Source organism: Cetorhinus maximus, chromosome 7 (assembly GCF_964194155.1).
Source record: "Cetorhinus maximus chromosome 7, sCetMax3.hap1.1, whole genome shotgun sequence".
Taxonomy (NCBI): domain Eukaryota; kingdom Metazoa; phylum Chordata; class Chondrichthyes; order Lamniformes; family Cetorhinidae; genus Cetorhinus; species Cetorhinus maximus.
Window position 1 is genome coordinate 65,152,291 of NC_135885.1, and position 23,172 is coordinate 65,175,462.

The window sequence follows — 23,172 nt, forward strand, 5'->3', positions numbered from 1 at the left end:
GAACTTCCAGGTGGTGGTGTTCCCATGCATCTGCTACCCTTGTCCTTCATTGCTAAATATTTTGCAATTATCAATGAACATCCCCAATGTGCAATTATCAGTGAACATCCCACTTCTGACCTTATGAGGAACGAAGATTATTGATGAAGCAGCTGAAGATGGTTGGGCCTAGGACACTACCCTGAGGAACTCCTGCAGTGATGTCCTGGAACTGAGATGACTGACCTCTAACAACCACAACCATCTTCCTTTGTGCTAGGTATCACTCTAACCAGTGGAGAGTTTTCCCCCTGATTCCCATTCACTCCAGTTTTGCTAGTGCTCCTTGATGAAACACTTGGTCAAATGCAGCCTTGATGTCAAGGGCAGTCACTCTCACCTCAGTTACTATTCTTTGAAACTTATCAGCCATGATTGAATGGCGGAGCAGACTCGATGGGCCGAATGGCCTAATTTCTGCTCCTATGTCTTATGGTCTTATGGTCTTATTATATGCTTCTTCTTTTAATCTAATACTGACCTTAACCTCCTTAGTAAGCCACGGTAGGATCTTTCTTGCTGAGTTTATTGTTTTTTTATTGAACATTGAATTGTTTCTTTAAACATTTCCCAATGTTTATTTACTCCCATAATGTTTAGTCTGTTTACCCATTTAACCTTAGCCAGCGCTCCCCTCACATCTATGTAATTGGCTTTGTTTAATTTTAAGATTCTTGTTTGTGAATGGAGTATGTTGTTTTCAAACTTAATGTGGAATTCATTTGTATTATGATCTCTGTTTCCCAGTGGATATTTTACTAGGACATTACTAATTAACGCTGCCTCTTTGCACAATACTAGATCTAAAATAACTTTATCTCTAGTTGATTCCACAAAGTATTGCTCAAGGGAACAAAAAGATTCAATGAATTCATCCTCCAGACCAGCTTTGCCAATGTGATTGGTCCAGTCTATGTGAAGATTAAAGACCCCCACGACTATTACATTGTCTTTGTTACAAGCTCCAATTGTTTCTTGTTTAATGCTCTGTTCAATGGTATAACTACTATTAGGGGGCCTATAAATTACTCCCACCAGCGTTTCCTGAGCCCTGTTATTCCTAATCTCCATCCATACTGATTCTACTTCCTGATTTTCTGAGGCATGATCCTTTCTCACTAATGTCTGATGTTATCCTTTATTATCAGGGTTATCCTCCTCCTTTTACATTCTGCCTTCAGAAGCAGGGAAAATCCTGTGCCATAGATTTGGTTGTTTCTCCAAAATTATTTGGAAATAAAGCTAGAGAATATATTCCAAAAGCTTTAGTAAGCTAAAATTTATATTGTGTTCTTTTTACACGAGAGTTGTCTGGGGACCGAATTTTGTCAGGGTGGCAGTGCCCTCAACGATTGGTCAGAAAGCAGGGGCAGCCCCTCCCCCTGCCGCTTTGGGGAGCCCTGACTGGATTCTGTGGTAGTTGGACAGCTAATGAGCTGCTGTTGAGGTGTCTGTCTTTTTAAGGGATGAAATCCCTCCCCCAAGAGCTACGGGCCATCGAGAAAGGAGGCCACTGCTGGAACTGCACCCGGCCCAGAGAAGCAGCATGGACACTGCCCTCAGACCAAGGTAAGAGGGGTCAGGATCCCTGGGGCCATTTGGGAATGGCCCCAAAGGTGGGGGTGGTTGGCATGGGCAGGGAGAATTTTTTAACCAGGGGCAAACTCCTTTGTGGGCCACATGCTTGATGAGAGGGCTCCCCCGAGTCTGCAGGGAGGCCACCAGGTTTTACTGGGCAGTCTGCACACAGTGAAGGTCCCCACTCCTTCACTGGTAAATGCCAATGCTGGTAGGAAGATGCCATTAGGTGACTCTTAATTGGGCACTCAAGGGCCTCAATTGACCTCTGGGCAGTAGACTGTCCTCCAACTTTGCCAATAAAATTCCATGAGTTGGGAAGGGAATGAACTAAATTCCGTCCTGTGTGTATGAGAGAAGTGGAAATGTCAAAATAATGATTATACATGAGAGAGTCCCCATTATAAATACAAAGAGTGTCTTTCCTTATCCTAATTTGAATTTTTAAAAATTGAATTTCAGGAGCAACCAGAATTATTATCTGAATGTTATCTATCCTTTGTTAAAAGTAAATGCCAATATTCTAACTATAGACACTGTGAAGACTTAGAGGATCTACAGGCAGACCGTCTTTCCTCAGCTTACCTTTTTGTTGATGATTAGAAAATATAAGCATCTAATTACTGACACAGATAAAAAGAAACAGAGAGACTGAGCTATTGAGAAAGAGTAAAGCACTCTCACAGTCAGAGAATCAGAGGGCAGAGTTTTCGCATGCAAGGAGAGGATATGTTTCAGTGTGGATAGGGAGTTAAATCTACAAAAATGCTAACATTTTGGAAACCCAACAAGATCCTGTTCACTTCTGTCTTGAATTGGCATGAGTTTGAGGTGTCAGATCTGTTATTTGTATATATTAATAGGCAATTAATCCTGAGTTTAACACAGAATCCTGGCTTTAAGAACCAGTTCACAGGTTTCCAGAGCTGTGAAACTCACTAGGATCAAAAAGGTGAAAGCAAAGCAGGGATTGTTGGCTCTGAGAAATTGACAGGCTGCAAAAGCCTTTAAAGACTGAAACAGCACAGCCGCTTCCTTGCCGAAGAGAAAGGCTTGTGCTCACACGACTTGTCTGAGAGTATGCTTTCACAGATTTCCAAGTGATTTCCATCATTTTGGAAGTCATTTCTGCTATTTTGAGCTTTACTCACCTAGATCTGCACTTTTCTGCTGTCTGCCTACACTGCAGGGTAAGAGCAGTTTAAGCAGCTCCAACTTGGACCTCTGATATGGAACAAAAGGAATAATGCCAGCAACACCAAAAACACCAGCAGCTGCATTCTCGTGAGTCACATGGTGCTCCACAGGACAGAGATAGACATGGCTCCAGCTCACAGGCGGTGATACCCCAACACAGAGCCTACAGAATTAGGAACAGCTTTCCCGACATGACTGAGCAGCAGTGTCTCAGGAGGCTTAGATTTTCATGGCAAGTCACTGCTGAAATCAGCAGTCTCCTGGAATAAGACTTTCTTCCCAGTAGACCAGTTGGGCATGCATTGCCAGTGGCCAGCAAAGTCACTGCAGACCTTAATCTCCTCATTTTTGGCTCCTTCCAGGGACTTGCTGGCGACATCTACCGGATTTCACAATCTGCTACCTACAAGTGCATCTCCCAGGTGACTGAGGCCATGTTTTCCAAGGCTGCCAGTTACCTCCACTTTGCTACTGATAAGGCCATTCAGAGCTAGCGGGCTCTCGTTTTTGTTGCAGTGCCTAGATTCCTACAGGTACACATGTGACTGCACCCATGTGGCAATCATGGTGCTCTCAGATCATCCAGGAGTAGTCATCAATCAAAAGGGATTCCACTTCATCAATATTCAGCTGGTATGTGACCGCTGGAAGGTTTTCATGCATGTCTGTGCACGTTATCCTGGAAGCTGCCATGATGCCTCCACTCTCCGCCAGCCACATCTCCCACAGATCTTTGCACCTTCAGCATTTGCTTCGTTGAAACCAGGGGATATGGCTGATGACACTTGTGAGCATCCCTAACACTGATGCAGAGAAGATGTCCAACTGGAACCATGTGAGCACAAGAGCACCATTGAGGAAGCCATTAGTTGCTGATGAATCGGGTGCCTGGACAGATCTAGGGGCGCCCTTAAGCATGTACCAGCAAGGGTGCCTAGAATGGTGGTGGTCTGCTGTGCCTTACACAACATAGCACTGCAAAGAGGACTGGAGCTACAGGAGGAGCGGGGAGGCAGAGCTTGAACCTGATGTGGCCAGGGGGCCTGCAGCTACTCACCTGGCAGCTAGAGAAGCCTGAATGGAGTCATACAGGTATGATTTAGATAACATGAATGTATGAAGCTTTATGGCACATCAATACTGAAACCATTGTACGCCCCTACCCCCCTGCTCCATACAAACCATTTCCATAGTCAAAATCCCTCCGACTCATTTACGTCCTTTTCTTGTCCTACACTCTGGGCATACCATTCCTCAATATCCTGTGGTAGAACCCATGGGTGAGCCACCATCAATGGGAGAGCTACGACAAACAATTGAATGGATGAAAAACAACAAAACCTGTGGCCCCAATGATATTCCAGCTGAGATCTTCAAAGCTGATGTGTTTTTTTCTCACATCAAGACTCCATGCACTCATCCTGTAAATATGGGAGGAAAAAGAACTCCATCCCCACCCCCCACCCTGTCACTGCCCCCAACTTCAGGAATGCAACAATTGTAACCATCTTCAAGAAAGGAGATAAATCATGCTGTGGAGACTATTGAGGTTTTTTTCACTATTCCATAGCAGGGAAAATCCTGACACTCGTTCTCCTGAATCACCAAATTCCTGTGGCTGAGGAAATCCTCCAAGAGACAGAGTGTGGCTTTAGACCTTCCAGAGGAGCCTCTGATGTGATCTTTACTGCCAAAAAAATCCAAGAAAAATGTCAAGGACAACGCCAGGAACTCTTCATTGCATTCATCAATATGACCAAAGCATTAGACTCAGTAAATCGCGAGGCCCTGTGGATTATGCTCCAGAGATTTGGATGTCCAAGAAACTTCAACACAACCCTACAACTGCTTCATGATGATATGACTGCAACCATCTTGAGTGGGAGATCTGACACAGACACCTTCAAAATCCAGAGCAGTGTCAAGCAAGGCTGTGTGATAGTCCCCATACTATTTACAATCTTCCTTACAATGGCTATTCACCTCAAAGATCAGCTGCCCTCTGGTGTGAGTATTGAACACCACCAAGATGAAAAACTCTTAGGTCACTGGGACATGTCAACATATGGGGCTCTAACTGAGTCGGCTGGGAGTCAGTGGCTGTGCCAAGGGATGAGGAATGGGAGCACTTTGAGCAGAGTCCCCATGACCATGTGCCTTTTCTCTATCTCCCTCCCATGGCCCACCCATACTTCCCTGCTAGCCAAGAGCAGAAGAGCATTTTGCTGCACTTCAGTGAGGCACCAAGATGAGACTTTTCTTCATCCTATTTAAAGTGCAAATTATGTGTGCAGGCCAATGGTGAAGACAGGCAATGACTCAGTTGCCTGCCACATCTGATTCTCCATGCAGGTGGCCACTCTTTCCATTGCGATGGACAATGGCACTAAAACCTGAGACATCATGATACTCATGTTTGAGACAGTTCCCACCAATCTCTCTCCAATCATGCGCACTGACTCTGGAAATCCTCACACATTTTCTGTTGCTGCTTCAGAATAGCCCTCTTCTTGGATGACCCTAAAGGCTCAGCAACTGCATCCTGCTGAGCAAAGCTTGGATTGTCTTACACCCTCTAATGGGGACTCCCGACTGCTATTCCTGTCTCTACCACCTGCTTGTGCGCATTTGTGGTTTGTGCCTCACCATGTGACAACCTGGCTATTTCCCCCGAGTCCCTGCCAAGGTGTATGTATCCTCTCTGGTTCAGGGTGAGTCATGTGACAGTGCTTCCTCAGAACATCCTCTGGGGACTCCTCAACTTACATCCATTCGAGCTCCGTGTCACAATTGAAGAACCTGTGAGGGATAAAATATGTGAATTAGAACTGACACAGGGAAAGGGTTCAAAGTCATCATTGTGCACATGTTCTCATTTAAGTTATTGGTGACAGTAAGTCAACATTAGCAATTATGTGCCAAGAGGCGTGTGATATGTAATTCTGCCACCAGGTTCCTGGGAGGCCTCCATCTCTCCTTTGCCAATGGCTATTCATTCCACCACCTTCTCCATCTCCCACACTTGCTCCTCTGCAATGGTCAGGGTGCCTATCACTGGAGGGCCACCACCACCTCCCCCCACTTCCGCTTTCTGTATCTCCCTGGAGTTCTGCACTCTCTTCTGCAAGGAGAGAAAGCAGAGTTATGAATGTGGGAAATGGATTGTGTTGAGAGGATGGGATGAAAACACTTTCCTGGAGTGTTAGGTGTAAGGTGTAAATGAGATGAAAGTGTCAGTATTGGCTGTTCAGATGGGGATGTGAGGTGGTGCATCATGAGAGAGGAATGAGTGGAACTGCAAGATGTGTTGGTCTGAGAGGTGCTGTGAAAGAGAATGCTGGGAAAGTGAGAGTGTGGGGGTCGGCATTTAAAGTGGGACGTCACTCACCTTTTCTGCTCTCATGGGTCATTGAATCTCTTGCAGCATCTCTTGAATCCAACTGCAAAGGACCACATTCCTCCTGTTCACTTTGTCAGTCACTTCCATTCATGCTTGCTTGGTTTGAGCAGCTGGCCTTACTTCCTGTCTGGGATGAACAATACTTCTCTTCATTCAGCCTGCATCATGACCTCCAGGGAAGAGTCAGAGAACCAGGAGGCAGCCTTCCCACATCTCACTTCCACTCTTGTGGTTGATGAAGCCTCAATATTCGATCTGCAATGAAGCAGTTCTGACCCTTGCCATGATCCCTTTAAATAGAAATCTTTCCATTGCTAGGTGTGGGTAGTCATCATGCCTGCACTCTGTGTTTGTCAGTAAATCTGGAAATGGAATGCTAATACTGTGGCTGAGTTAAACAGTGACAGCAAAGCATGCTCCACTCACAGCCCAAGGCTATCCCCCAGCTGCAAGTGGGTTGGCTTCATTAAAATTGTGCCCAGAGACACAGTCGAGAGAGTAGGTAGACATACTGAGGTGTACTTCCAGGAACCAATTCCAAACCACTAAATTTAGCATTTCAATTATAAAGTCCCAAATCAGTAGGGATATCCCCATTCCACCCCATCTAGTGCTGCCAGGCTTATGTCTCCCTTTCCCCTCACTTTTAAAGAATTGATACTTTATCTTTAGTGCAGACTTTAATTGCCAATGAACAATCAATGTTGTGAATTTATACTATCATGGGCTCTTTTAACTTCATTCAATTATTTCCTTAATTTGATTTTGTATATTACTTTAAACTATTTCTGTTTGGAATTGTTGAGCAAATGCTGTCCTATATCCTATGTACCTTATATAAAACACAATATATTTTCTAAAGTAATATAGTATGTTATTTAATTTGTTTTGAGAAAAACAGTGTTGCTTTTATAGAAAATATACTTGCTTTTGTAGATATCACTATGAAGGAATACGCGTGAGACCACATTCTCATCTATATGGTCGGTACTCATCTCTGATGACCAATAAACAATTTGAAAGGTAAAATAATGCTCATTTATGAAGTGGATAATTAGCTGTATATTTGCATGAATTTAAACATGAAGAAAATAATTTGTGTATTTGGTGAGGACTTTAAATTGTTAAATTACTTCTCTTCCATCTGTCATAAAACCAATGTTTTATATCGAAAATGACTTGATTTATTGAGTGGGTTGAAATCACTGGATAAGTAAACAACATTTCAAATGACCAAACAGCAGTTTCTAAGATCACCAAACAATTGCATAACTGTACTCTACAAATTCCATTAGTACGGAGTCAGGCTGTCTAGAAGTAGCCCATCAGAGACAACCAACTTAGAGGAGTGTGAATGACCCATTCTGTACTGTAAAGATACTGTGATACTGTGATCTCCTGAACCATTCACAAAACATCCAGACATTACCTGTGTATTCAACTGGGTTAGAACAAGACATTAGACTCAATAGTTTTGGACAATGGACCCCTGCAGAGAAGGGAACTCCAACCATAATCTAATCACTTCTAAACAATGGGCCTGGAATCAATTTGCTATAACCATGTTTGGGTAACTGGTCAGATTGTGAGGGGAGATCATGTGATGAGCCAACTATGTTTTAAGAAATTGCTTTTATCCAGGCCAGTCAGAAGAACAGAGACAGTCTGAGTGTGAGACCAGAAAGCCCCAGAGTGGGCACTCTCTTTCTCCAGCCATCCTGCAAGCTTGTGCCCTACCTGTTGTTTGACCAGCCACACACCATGGGCAGCATCTTAAAGAATCAAGCCAGCAGTTGTTGACTCTAGAAGAAAAGATAAAAATCATCTAACATCATATTTAAATTGTTTCGACACAGAATCGGGAAAGACCATTGAGTCCAGTCTGAAAGCATCCAAGTGATCAACCTACATGATTCAATAATAACTGCCTTTTTTGGTCTTTTAAACAATTCAACTTACCCTTCCACTTTGTAACTTAATTCCGTGTGTGTGTGTGTGTGTGTGTATGTGTGTGTGAACTCTTGAAAGTATGTGTGAGTGAGAATTGGAGCATTTTATTTAGATTGGGTTTTAAGCACAATAAATACTATTTCCTTTTCTTTTAAAAACCTACAAGAAAACCTGTCCTGTCTTTTATAATGAGGTAAATGCGTGGCTCAAAGATTGGTGCAGGAGAAATGGGTTCTGATTCACGGGGCACTAGCAACAGTACTGGGGAAGGAGAGAGCTGTTCTGTTTGGACGGGCTTCATTTGAACCATGCTGGGACCAGTATCCTGGCAAATCATATAACTAGGGTTGTAGATAGGATTTTAAACTAATTAGTTGGGGAGAGGGTTCAATTGAAGGGAAGTTTAGAAAATCAAAAATAAATGAGAGAGCAGAGGTGTGGGGTAGTGAAGAGGCATACAATAATCAAAGTGTGACAGGAAGGGGCAGAAATAATAAGCAGAAGAGTGCAGCAGAAATTAAAACCAGAATAAGTAATAATGTAAAAGTCAAAGCTTAAGGCTTTTTATCTGAATGCACACAACATTTGTAATAAGATAGATGAGTTGACGGCACAAATAGAAATAAATGGATATGACTTGATAGCTATTACAGAGACATGATTGCAGGAACTCAATATTCAAGGGTATTCGATGTTCTGGAAAATAGGCAAAAAGGGAAAGGAGGTGGGGTAGCTTTGTTAATAAAGGAAGGTATCATGCGGTGGTGAGTAGTGATATAGGTGCAATAGATCATGATGTAGAATCACTTTGGGTGGAAATAAGGAATAGCAAGGGGAAGAAGTCATGGGCGGGAGTCGTCTATAGGCCCCCGAAGAGTTGCCTCACTGTAGGACAAAGTTTAAATCAGGAAATAATGGAGGTGTGTAAGAAGGGTGCTACAATTGTCATGGGTGATTTAATCTGCATGTTGACTGGACATATCAGATTGGCAGGGTAAAATGGAAGATGAATTTGTAGACTGCATCAGGGATTGTTTCTTAGAGCAATACGTTGCAGAACCTACCCGGGAACAGGCTATTTTAGATCTAATAATGTGTAATGAGGTAGGATTAATAAGAGATCTCATAGTTAAGGATCCTATAGGGGGTATCAATCACAACATGGTAGAATTTCAAATTCAGTTTCAGGGCGAGCAACTCGGATCTCAAGCCAGTGTCCTCAACTTAAATAAGGGTAATTACAGAGGTATGGAGAAAGAATTATCTAAAGTAGGCTGGGAAAATAGACTAAGGGGAAGGTCAGTGGAAGAGCAGTGGCAGATATTTAAGCAGATTTTTCATAATGCTCAGCAAAAATTTACCCTGGTCAAAAAGAAGGACTCGATGAGAAGGATGAACCACCCGTGGTTAACAAAGGCGGTCACAGAGAGTATCCAATCAAAAACTAAGGCATACAAAGCGGTGAAAGCTAGTGGTAGGTAGGCCAGAGGATTGGGAATTTTTTAGGAACCAGCAGCAGATGACTAAAAAGCTAATAAAGAGGGAGAAAATTGATTATGAAAGTAAATTGGCAAGAAATATAAAAACAAACAGCAAGAGCTTCTATGGGCATATAAAAAGGAAGAGAATGGCTAAAGTGAGCGTGGGACCCTTGGAGGGTGCGACTGGAGAACTGATAATGGGGAACAGGGAAATGGCAGATCATTTAAACCAATATTTTGCATCAGTTTTCATGGTGGAGGACACTATTAACATCCCAAAGATACCAGATAAGCAAGGAGCTATTGGGAGGAAAGATCTTGTAACAGTCCCTATCACGAGGGACAAAGTATTTGAGAAACTAATGAGACTAAAGGCAGACAAGGTGCCAGGACCTGATGGCCTGCATCCAAGGGTTTTAAAGGAAGTGGCTTCAGAGGTAATGGAGGCATTGGTCGAAATATTTCAGAACTCACTGGATTCTGGGAGGGTCCCAGCGGATTGAAAAACTGCTAAGGTGACGCCCCTGTTCAAGGAGGGAGAGAGGCAAAAAGCAGGAAATTATAGACCAGTCAACCTAACATCTGTCCTTGAGAAAATTCTAGAGCCCATTATTAAGGAAGAAATAGCAGTACATTTAGAAAAGCTTAACACAATCAAACAGAGTCAACATGGTTTTGTGAAAGGGAAATCATGTTTGACAAATTTGCTAGAGTTCTTTGAGGGTATAACAAGCAGAGTTGATAAAGGGGAACTGCTAGATGTAGTATATTTGGATTTCCAGAAGGCATTCGATAAGGTGCCGCATAAAAGGTTATTGCACAAGATAGGAGCTCACAGTATTGGGATGAATGTATTGGCATGGATTGAGGATTGGTTAACACACAGAAGACAGAGGGTCAGTGTTGTGGTGTCTTTGATGAACGGACCACAGGAGACTCAGGTACAGGTTACGATCGTTTCATCGAGCAATTGCAAGGAGGGCACCATCTCAATGCAGCTTGAGATAGTACTCTGCTAAACTACAAGTGTTCATCATATTTATACATTAATGGTCACGTACAAGAACAGTTTCCAGATTTCGATCTCGTCAACATATAGGTTTACATCAAACAGACAAGTCTCTGGTACAAAGGTACATGTATCATCTGACCCCACCTTCACCCAGGCAAAGACCTGCCATCCTATCTAAGCTAGGACCATCTGTCCTTCCCCTCTCTGTTGAAGAGCACACTTAATCTGTGTTATTGCCATCCTCTGACTCCAGTCTAACTCCCAAACTCCCAATCTATCATATTTACATTCTTCTTCATCCAATATGGCCTTGCTGATGCATGCAAGCCCTGAGAATGTGCAAGGTTCAGCATTCTCTCTGTCACAGCCTGAATTTTAAATGTTAACTACTTAGCAATTGTGGTTTTGCATGCTGGGATATTTTAAGTCAAGTCCCTTGACCATTCCTGTATTCCTTTATTTCCCCCTAAAAGTCAGGATTAATGGGTCTTTTTAAGGTTGGAAAGACGTAACTTGTGGAGTGCCGCAAGTATCAGTCCTGGGGCCTCAATTATTTACTATCTATATTAATGACTTGAAGGAGGGGGCAGAGTGTAATGTTTCCAGATTTGCTGATGATACAAAAATAGATGGGAGGGCATGTTGTGATGAGGACATAAGGAATCTGCAAGGTGATATAGACAGGTTGAGTGAGTGGGCAAAAACTTGGCAGATGGAGTTTAATGTAGGAAGGTGTGAGGTCATGCACTTTGGTAGAAAGAATCAAATGGCAAACAATTATTTAAATGGAGAGAGACTCCAAAAAAGTGCAGCACAGAGGGATCTGGGTGTTCTTGTGCATGAAACACAAAATGTTAGCATGCAGATGCAGCTAGTAATTAAGAAGGCAAATGGAATTTTGGCCTGTATTGCTAGGAATTTGGAGTTTAAAAATAGGGAAGTCTTGTTACAACTGTACAGGGTGTTGGTGAGGCCACACCTGGAGTACTGTGTACAGTTTTAGTCCCCGTGTTTAAGAAAGGACATACTGGCATTGGAGGCAGTTCAAAAGAGATTCACCAGGCTGATTCCTGGGATGAAGGAGTTGGCTTATCAAGAACAACTAAACAGGTTAGGCCTTTATTCATTAGAGTTTAGAAGAATGAGGGGTGATCTTATTGAAAAGTACAAGATTCTGAGGAGGCTTGACAGGGTAGATGTTGAGAAGATGTTTCCACTAGTGGGGGAAGCTCGAACTAGGGGACATAGTTACAGAATAATGGGATACTCATTTAAAATTGAGATGTGAAGGAATTTCTTCTCTCAGAGGGTAGTGAATGTTTGGAATTCTCTACCTCAGAGAGTTGTGGAGGCTAGGTCACTGAAAGTATTTAAAGAGGAGGTAGATAGATTTTTAAAACAACGGGGAGTTGAGGGCTAAGAGGGGCTGGCACGAAAGAGAAGTTGAGGCTTGGGGCAGATCAGCCATGATCTTATTGAATGGTGGGGCAGGCTTGAGGTGCTGAATGGCCTACTCCTGCTCCGGTTTCTTATGTTCTTATGTTCTTAGTTCATGGAGGCCAGGGTGGTTGAGTGACATAACCCCTGAGACATTAGAGGACTATACTACAAAATACATGATGAATAGTTCCACATGTTGTCCAAAGGTAGTCTGTTTTATGACTGGGCCTTTTATCAATCTGTCAACAGAAGCAAAATCTCTAAAAATTGGCTTTACAGGTTTTCCTTTGAATGATATGGACAAGGTTCCTAGAAGACAGCATTCTATGCTAGCTCTTTGCTGAAGCAGTCCAAACCTAACCCCACAAACTGCGCTCTTCCAGCATCCTTGTTTCTTCTTTCAATCTTCATTTCAAAGATGGATTTGGTATGATAGAAACAGACTGGAATTTCAACCACAAAAAACCCAATGGCAACAAAATAACACAATAACATCACCAGGCTTCTTGGGAGAACTCACATCTATGGCCCAAAAAGGCAAAATTGGTAACAAAAAGCATAAGATATACTATTATGCACCCCAAACCTCCAGCAGCGGATTTGTGTCTAAGTGTGCTTGAAATCTGATTACATTAAACCTAAAATAGCATAAGAGTGAATCAAAAGCATGTGGTCAATGACATAAATCTCCAGGGCACTTGACATTACTGTCCAACGGCACATACAGTTCGATGTCAGGGGCCTGTTATGCTGCTTCCACATGGTTCTTGTTGTTGTTTGTGTACTACAACTTCAAGCTGAATTTAATACTTTATATGCTGCAGTAGATCGCATTAGAATTTAATTAAAAAAGAATCAGCCATCAAAAAATCAACCCACAACTAATGAAGCAAGGTAAACTGCAAATGTAATAAAATCGTCCAATGTAGTTAACTTTACATGCTGTAGACTGAATCTGTAATCTATGCATGCTGCCATTGGAACCATACCCAACATATTCGTAACACAATTAAAACTGCAACAACATTAGCATACATTGTTTCAAAACGAATATGCACTTCATTTTTTGAAACAATAATAGCTAAAGAACCTTTGCTTTGAGACTGCAAACACATTCAGAAATTAGCTAAAACTAATCATATTTGTAAATACTAACCACATTATTTACATTACACATTATCACTGGAAAACGTTTATGTTAAACGTAAACCCAAATTTTAAAACAGTTTTACATTTTGCACAAATATAAGATTTCTGTTGTTATACCAAACATACTCATCCTGTCAGAACCAATCTGCAATATCTAATTGGCATTGGCGCTAATTTAGTAAACTCGGCCTTGCCATTGATTTTATTGAGGGTTAGAAATACTATTCAGCTGTTCAACAGTTTCAGCAAGAGAAATAGTGGAGCTAGTACAAGTCTTGTGCAGAGATGGAGAGGCACAAGTAATGGATGAAGCTATTGCATTATTTTCTGAAACTTTTGCATTGTAAATCAGGCTGTGCAACATAAATGCACGTTACAATGTTACAAATCAATAAATTCTGGGTCATTGTGCTCAAAGAAAAAATAGTTATCCACAGGGACTAACACGATATCTAAAACTGCACTTTGCCTAACAGAGTTAAGAATCTCGATATTTAGAAATTATAAAAGCAGTTAGATACTGAATTTTAAAATTGAAAAATCCTTATTTGGATCTCTGGTAGTTAAGTATATTAATGCGCAAACTAGCTGCCATGTTTGCTTAGACAACATCGGTAATTATAATTCAAAAGTACTTCACTGGCCGTGCAGCATTTTGGAACATCCTGCAAGCCTTTCTTTAATACAGTAATATTAAGATGTTTTTCTTTTCTTTCCTAAATAATAGCTTAGATTTTTCCAGCTTGGAAGGAGAGAGTTTCTTCACTGTCAATAACAAGTGCAGAAAGGTTTGTAAATAAAATCATTTTTAAAGTATTCACGTATCTAGCTATAGTTATGTAAGCTAGAGGTTCTGCTGGAAATACTTTGTCTCTTGGGTTTGTGAGTATGTCCCTTGAACACTTGCACTGTAGCTGTGAACATTTTAGATAATAAATCACTTTTTTTTTTAGCAATAGTGGAGTGACCTAAAGCTGGCCTCTCCAGATATTATAGTTGCAAATGAATTGAGTTGTGAAAGTCTTAGTTCAACTTTCTATAAATAGACCATTTTGATTGCCTATAAAATTTATAAAAACAGACATAAATATTGTCCATTTCTGCAATGTGGAAATGGTCTGACTTAGCAATAAGTTGAACTATTTCAGATTGGTGCTCTCAGAGGGACAGAAGCCAGTGCTGAGTTGCAAAAAACAACTTTTTGCGAAGCATGGAAGGTAACAGAACAAGTGTAATTGGAATTGACTGAATTGTAACCTGTTATCTGGATGACCAACTTGAGATATCTTCCAGTTGCTGATGGGGGTGTCTATGAAGTCCACAACTTTAATCTGTGCAGTGCTACATGACTGTCTCACCAAGCTGCAGAGCATTGTGGATTGCCTATTCCACCATTCAATTAGATCATGGCTGATCTGTATTGTATCCCATTTACTGCCTTCCATTTCCCTCAGAACCTTTGCCTAACACAAGTCGCAGTTTTAGGGGAGGATTTTCCCCTCATCGGGCAGGCATGGCGGGCGGGCCTGGGAGTGGCAGCGCAACGGTCCACCGCCTGTGATCGGGCCTCGACCACGATTTCACACTGGCGGGCCAAGTAACGGCCAGCGTGAAACGTGCGCTGATAACCTCAGCGCTGCCGGGGTGGGAGCGGGAGGAGCGGGAGCGCTGAAGTGTGCACATGCGTGGGGGTGCCCTCAGTGAAAGCTCCCCCAAAGGCACAGAGCTGCCTCAGGGAGCTGAAGATTTTTAACATGAGAAATAAAGATTTTAAAAATAAGGAAAACATGTCCCCCTCATGTGACTCTCACATGAACAGGGACATGTGAAACGTGAGTGTCAAAAATTTTTATTGGCCAGAATCTTTGGGTTGGCGTGCGGGAGTGGGCCCTGCTCGCCGACGCGTAAAATGACACACAGGGACATCGGACGTGCGTCCTAACGTCACCGTGTGTCATTCCGATCTTCAGTTCGGTGGGCGCTGTCACATGAAGGGACATGTCTTAAAAAATTTTTTGATAATCAAACTAATCTCCCTGAGGCAGCTCTGTGCCTCAGGGAGATTTCTGCGCTCTTTCGTGCGCATGTGCGAAAGAGCGCAGGCCCTGACTCAGCCTCCTCCCTCCGCCCACACAGGGAACGCTCAGTGCTTCCGGGTGTGCGTCACGCTGGGCAGGCCTTAATTGGCCTGCCCACGTAAAACGGCGGCGCACAGCCGATTGTGGGGGGCAATCGGCTGCGCAGCTGCCCGCTCCCGCACCCGCTCAGCACCCCCAACAGGGAGAAAATTCTCCCCTTTGTTTTTTTAGTCACTGTCCGAAACCTCATCCCACCCAACATCATCAGAGCCCGATCTGTGTATTTAAAGATGATTCCTCCGACTTAGGCTGCCTGCAATTAAAAATTGGTCACATCGGGGCAGGAAAGGAGTGTGTAAATTGCCCACTACACTTTAATTGGATTCTGTCAAGCAGGAGACTTAAAATAGGGCCTATGATTGTCCCAGAGAAATCAAAGGGAAGGTTCTGGCCTACTATCAGAATTCTAAGACTGGAAAATAACTCTTGCTTAGGGAAAATGATCAGGTGCTGGTGTGCATTTGCACTCATGTGGTGACCCTTCCACTTTCTTCTGAATGGAATATCTAATTGCTTTCTTTCTTTCGAGCCCTATAGCACGCGTGGGTAACCCTGGAATTAGAGTACATATTGTCCACTGGTTTGCTTGGAGTTATCTGCAACCAGTGGCCCTCAGGGTAATGCCTATTTAATAAATTACCAGAATGAAATCACTATTTAAGTTAAACTTTTAAATATTTCTAGCTGATTGGGCTTCCTGTTGTGTCTCAGTGGTGCCCTTTCCTAGCAAGATATGTAAAGGTATTTATTCCACAGGCACTATTCTAACCCTGAATAACTCTTTTGCACCAAACAAAATAGAACAATGGGCAGAATTTAGCCCTCGATGGGTGGGCGGGCCCCACTGGCTCGGCGGTGGGCGGGCCCCACTGGCTCGGCAGTGGGCGGGCAGCCGAACTCCGCCGCCGAAATGGGCCCCGCCGCCATTTTGAGTAGGTGGGCCAATTAAGGCCCACCCAGCGGGCTGCCCGACGGGAAGTGCTTTGTGCTTCCTGTGCGGCGGGGGGGGGGGAGGGATTCCCGAACTATCAAAGTGCACTCTTTCGTGCATGTGCACGAAAGAGTGCACTGCTCCCTGAGACTAAGTGCTGTCTCAGGGAGATTGGTGACAGTTTAAAAAACCTCAAAAATAGAAAAATTAAAAAATTATTAACATGTCTCCCTCATGTGACAATGTCACACGAGATGGGACATGTTAATAAATATGACATAAAGTTTAATAAAGATTTTTAAAACGGATACGAAACCTCATCCCGCCAGTGGATAAGGTTTCATGTTTTTTCTACTGCCTGCCGGGTCTCCTGGCCTGCCCGCAAGCCTTAAGGTTGGACGGGCAGGGCCTTTAATTGGGTTAATTATCCTGTCAATGGCCTCAATTGGCCATTGACAGTTCAGCGGGCGGACAGCTGATTTCGCTGTCCGCCCGCCTTCCTGAATATTTAAATGGGGTGGGATGACATTGGGGGTTCTGGCCAATGTCTCAGATATACCTATAATTATTCATAGCTGCATATGACTAATTCTAATATTTTCGGAGGATTTCTCTTATGCGATCCATCCTGAAATTGGGTAGAATTGCGGCAAAGATTGAAAATTGAGACTTACCACTACCTCACTGATGCAATCAAATGGGAGCAGGGCCCTAGTCTCCAGAGAATTTTCCTTTTGTCCATCCCAATTAGCATGTGAAGGATGGCAATAGGCTCCAGGAAGTGGCATGAAAGGCCTTGAGATGACCCTATAGAGGGAAAGGGCTTTGTAGCAATCGGACCTTTAATGCTTGCTGAGGTCTTTAGTGAACTAATTGGTCTGATATTCAGGCCGCTTCTCTCTCTTTAAGATCCTCTCATCTTGTGCTGCAGTGGCATCCCTCCTGCAACGCCACTGGGATTTTCCACCTTCACGCTGCTGGTTCTCTCTTGGCAGTGAGACTTCAGCAATGCTTAGCAAATGACCCATAATCCTTGAAATGAATTGGATTTGGGATAGGTTAGAGAAGGCGGGCAAATCCCATCCTACCAGGTTTCCAATTCAAAATGGAGAACTTCTGCATTTATTTCTTAAATGTTATAGGTGCTTTTATCTCTTTCTTAAGTTTGGAGACCGACAATTAATTAATTGACCCAATCTCACAATAAATCCAACACCTTTACTGAGAATTTTAAACAAAACACTTTCAATTACATCATACAGTTATCCCTCAGGTTGTCAATTTCAGATGACCATAGGTTGCTTCAGAGTGATCTTTGACCGAATCTTCCTGCTTGATTTGCTGGGACTTTTCCCGTTGATACATATCTTCTGCCTTCTCTCTTTGAGTGCTCCCCCTCAATACGGATTTTTTATCTTCTTTCTTGAGTGCTCCTGTCTGGGACTTTTCAGGGGTTTACGTACAGAATACAGTCTTTGAAAGAGTTCATGCACAATCTTCTTCTGGATGAATATTGGTTTGTTGCATGAATGATTAGCATAGTTAGTGATTAGAATGGTCAGTATATTCCCAAGTTGTTTCCATTGGCTTAGCCATATAAGGATTTCTTCCTGTCCCACTGTAATTACTTTTGTGGCTTTGAATAGTTTGCAATTAACTGTTGTATTTCAATGTAAACTGCCCTATTCAATTCTACAATATCACTGCAGTTAACAAGTATCAATATAATTAGTAAATATTGCACCCATCCCGTTTCCACATAATAAACACTGCTCTGGGCTCGTAGCCAGTCTGTTAATGTTTTCCTTACAATTGTATTAACTCATTAATTATGTGAACATGAAATACAATCAAGCACTGTCCATTGGTTCAGTCAAAGCTTTCCACAATCAGCAGGCACCACAAGACATTATCTTGTTGATGTTGAGATCCAGGCCATTATTTAATAACCTACACATACATTTTTAGTTTGACTGGCATACCTATTTTGTACTAGTGGCTCCCTTTCCATGAAGGAGGGGCACATGCAATTCTAATTGTCCTCATGGCAGTCGGTTCGTGTCTAAGGCCATTCTTTTAGCCAGACAAAACAAGAGTTTGCTGGTTATGAACCTCTTCCCCTTTGTTTCAATGTTTACGTTTGAGTTCTGTTAAAACTTAAATATTGTTGTGTTCTGACTAATTGTGCTAATTGACCTACTCTCAGAGTCAACTAGAACAGGCCTTGCCCCAATTAGTGTTAAGATCTTCCAATAACTGATTCTGCATTCTAGGCCAATCTCATCTCCCAACCAGTTCAAGTGAATCTCATCTCCTCCTGGAAAGCTTATACTCACCAGGGGAAAAATTTTCCCCTCCGTTGGCGGGGGGGGGGGAAGTACAAAAGTGGGCGCGGGCAGGCATAGCTCCAATTGGCGCCCCCATTTGGGGTCTCGCCACCATTTTACATGGGCGGGCCAATTAAGGAGTGCTATGCATTCCCTGTGCGGGCAGGGGGTAATTCCCTGAGCCGGGAGTGTGCTCTTTCATGCATGCACGAGCAAGAGCGCACTGATCTCTCTGAGGCTAAGTGCTGCCTCAGGGAGATCGGCTCCAAATTTAAAAATGTTAAAGAGATGAAAACAAAATTTCCCTGACATGTCCCCTCATGTGACACTGTCACATGAGTTGGCACATGTCCATCACTTTTATTAAAGCCTTTATTAAATATTTAAAAACCCTCATGAAACCTCATCCCGCCTGTGGATGAGGTTTCGTGTTTTTTCTTAAGCCCGCCAGGGCTCCCAGCCTGCTCGCCAACCCTAAGGTTGGACGGGCAGGTCCATTAGTTATGTTAAGTGCTTTTTAAATGGCTTCAATAGGCCGTTGGCAGGTTGGCGGGTGCACAGCTGCGCCCCCACCAACCTGAAAATGGAAATGACGCGGGGTGACATTGGGAGTTCTGTCCTGCATAATTTTATGCGTCGGCGAGCGGGCCCCGCCCCTGCTTGCCGACCGGAAGATCCTGCCCCAGGGAATGTTCTCCGGTTTTTTCCACTGGTGTGCTTCTCCTTCTAACACAAGCTTTTCAGTTATTTATTCTGTCAATTATTTTGCTGTTCTTCTGTCAGGGGTGGTAACAAGTCCCAAGATCACAACTTCAGCTCCTTTCCTCTTGAATTTGCTGAACAAGCAGTGGTGAATGGCCTATAAAATAATACACTTTTTATTCATAAACATCATTGCTTCCATAAATAAACTATTTCAAAACTAAAATTATAGTAATAACATTTATCAGTAGTACTTTCAGTGAATGATCAGATAAGCTGTTGGGTGGAAGTGATGCCATTTTATTTTACAACTTTTAACTTGCATTTGGTGTGGTCACCAGTTATGATAAATCAGTCATCTCTGTTATGCATTACATTTGTATAACTGTGTTCCTTCACTGTCGCTGGGTCAAAATCCTGGAACTCCCATCCTAACAGCACTGTGGGTGTTCCTGCACCACATGGACTGCAGTGGTTCAAGAAGGCAGCTCACCATTACTTTCTTCAGCCCAATTAAAGATGGGCAATAAATGCTGGCCTAGCCAGCGATGCCCACATCCCATGAATGAATTTAAAAAACATATATTTATATATAAGAAGCAAGTTAAAAAACATTCTTCAGCAGTTTTAATTCATTCTAAGCAATATTTGTCAACATAAATGAACTACTAAATGTTGCTAATGTCATTATTATTAATAATAAAGACAGAAAGTTTTTGTGGCTCTACCTGTGAATTAACACGGTTTACTTCCTGGGAGCAAGAATTAGAGAAGAAATATTCTACTCAAATGGCAAGTATACATCTCTTTTACACCTATCCACCCAATAAAAATCATTCCCCTTAAATTTGTGCCAAAAAAAATGTTCTGACTTTTTTTCTGTTGTCTTAGTTTACTGTAGTTGCAGATTCATATTATAACCACTGCCAGGAAATCCTGCAGCATATTAGAAGCAATCAACTTGATAAGGTATGTAATTCTTGCAAAAAATCTCAATCCAGTCAAAGCATGGAAAATTATTTTAATTGACAGACATACATATGGAGCCCAGTTCTCAAAAGCAATCCACAATGTCATGGGCTCAGGGAAAACTTACATTTACAATGTGGCTTTTTTTCTTCCATGAAAATTCATGTGTATTTTCTGCCCAAGCCTTAGTGTGGTACTGTGAACCACATAGAAATAGTGTAAAGATCAGGGCAGCATTTACATCAATACGACAATATTGCTGACAAAATATTGGCAGAAGCAGAGATGGTCGAGATAATGGATGGGGTGAAAAATGACAGGCATATGTTACTGGAAAGGCTGGCTATGCTTAAAGTGGAAGTCGCCTAGTTGGATGGCTTGTATCCCAGATTGCTAAGGGAAGTGGGGGTGGAGATAGCAGAAGGGCTTGCCATAATCTTCCAAACTTCCTTAGATATGGGAGAGGTGCCAGAAGATTGGAAAATGGAAAATGTTCAAGAGAGGATGTAAGGACATTCCTAGCAACTATGGGCCAGTCAGTTTAACACAAGTGGTGAGTAAGGTTTTTGAAACAATAATCAAGGAAAAAATTAACAGGCACTTTGCCAGATTTGAGTTAATTAAGTAGTGCCAGCATGGATTTGTAAAAGGCAGATTGTATTTAACTTAACTGAATTTCTTGATCAAGTAACAGAGAAGGTTGATGAGGAGAATGCAGTAGATGTTGTCTATATATGTTTTAAGAAAACGTTTGACAGCTTGGATAAAAAATTGGCTTAAGAACAAAAAACAGTGAGCGTGGTAAATAGTTGTTTTTCAGATTGGAGGATGGTAGACAACAGTGTTCCCCAAGGGTCAGTGCTAGGTGTTAGAGGGTGTGACAAACAGCGAAGATAATACCAATTGACTACAATAGGACACAGGTAGTTCAGCAGAATCGACAGACAAGTGACAGATGGATTTTAATACAGGGAAGTGTGAGCTGATGCATTTTGGCAGAAGGGATAGGGAGAGTTAATATAAACTCAATGGCATGGTTCTAATGAGTGGCAGGGACAGTGGGACTTTGGGGTTCATGTGCTTAGGTCTTTGAAGCTGGCAAGAGATATTGAGATTGTAATTAGCAAAGCATATAGTATCTTTGGCTTCATAGAGATATTGAATACAAAAGCAGGGAAGTTACACTGAACCTTTATAAAGCTCTGGTAGGGCCACAATGAGGGTATTAAGTCCAACTCCAGTTGTCACACTTTTTTAGGAAGGATGTGAGGGTTCCTCAAGAGGGTGCAGATAAAATATACCTGAATGATTCCAGGGATCAGGGAATTTAGTTGCAAGTTTAGGTTGGAGAAGCTGGAGTTGTTCTCCTTGGAGTAAAGAAGGTTGAGGGGAAATTTGATAGAGGTGTACAAGATTCTCCCACATGAGGAAACATCCTCTCCACATCCACCCTGTCAAAACCCCTCAGGATCTTAAAGGTTTCAATTAAGTCGCCTCCTACTCTTCTAAATTCCAGTGGATACAAGCCTAACCTGTCCAGCCTTTCCTCATAAGACAGCCCGCCCATCACTGGTATTAGTCTAGTAAACCTTCTCTGAACCACTTCTAACGCACTTACATCTTTCTTTAAATAAGGAGACCAGTACTGTTCACGATACTTCAGATGTGGTCTCATCAATGCCCTGTACAACTGAAGCATAACCTCCCTACTTCTGTAATCAATTCCCCTCACAACAAACAATAACATTCTATTAGCTTTCCTAATTACTTGCCGTACCTGCATACTAACCTTTTGTGATTCATGCACTAGAATGCCCAGATCCCTCTGAACTTCAGAGCTCTACAATCTCTCACCATTTAGATAATATGTTTCTTTTTTATTCTTCCTGTCAAAATGAACGATTTCACATTTGCCCACATTATACTCCATTTGCCAGATCTTTGCCCACTCACTTAACCTATCTATGTCACTTTGTAGCCTCCTTACATCCTCTTCACAATTTACTTACCTATTTATCTTTGGGTAATCAGCAAATTTAGCCACTATTCCTTCGGTCCCTTCATCCAAGTCATTTATCTAAATTGTAAAAGGTTGAGGCCCCAGCACTGATCCCTGTGGCACACCATCCTGCCGACCAGAAAAAGAACTGTTTATGCCAACTTTCTGCTTGCTGTTAGCTAACCAATCTTCTATCCATGCCAATTTGTTACCCCCTACACCATGAGCTTTTATTTTCTGCAATAACCTTTGATGTGGCCCTTTATCAAATGCCTTCTGGAGATCTAAGTACAGTACATCAACCCGCTCCCCTTTATCCACAGCATATGTGACTCCTTAGGAGAGCTCCAATAAATTGATTAAACATGGGGCAGCGTTTTCCGGTTGGCGAGCGGGGGCGGGGCCCGCTTGCTAATGCGTAAAATGATGCGAGGTGATGTCGGGCATGCGTCCTGATGTCACCCCACGTCATTTAGATTCTCAGTTTGGCGGGCGCGCAGCCAACTCCGCTGCGCACCTGCCAACCTGTCAAAAGCCTTTTAAGGCCATTAAAAAAATAATTAAAATGATTAGTGGACCTGCCCGTCCAATCTTAAGGTTGGCGGGCAGGCGAAGAACCCAGGCGGCCTTCAGAAAAAGCATGAAACCTCATCCACAGGCACGATGAGGTTTCATGAGGGATTTAAAATTTGTGTTACATTTTTAATAAAAGTAATTGACATGTCCCAGGTCATGTGACAGTGTCACATGAGGGGACATGTCAATAAAATTTTTCTGATCGTTGATTACCTTTTTTAAAAGTAACACTGATCTCCCTGAGACAGCACTTTGCCTCAGGGAGATCTGTGCGCTCTTTCGTG

General features: G+C 42.5%; 1 protein-coding gene across 1 annotated transcript in view; it reads left to right on the forward strand.

Moving 5' to 3' along the window:
* The window catches only part of LOC144682412 (DNA-binding protein RFX8-like), an 88,905-nt gene that overhangs the window by 13,799 nt on the left and 51,934 nt on the right, over positions 1-23,172 (forward strand). The window contains exons 3-5 of the mRNA XM_078544822.1: positions 3,177-3,236; positions 3,331-3,447; positions 20,236-20,313. Of these exons, the coding sequence (XP_078400948.1) occupies positions 3,177-3,236; positions 3,331-3,447; positions 20,236-20,313 (255 nt within the window). The remainder of the gene's footprint in view (positions 1-3,176; positions 3,237-3,330; positions 3,448-20,235; positions 20,314-23,172) is intronic.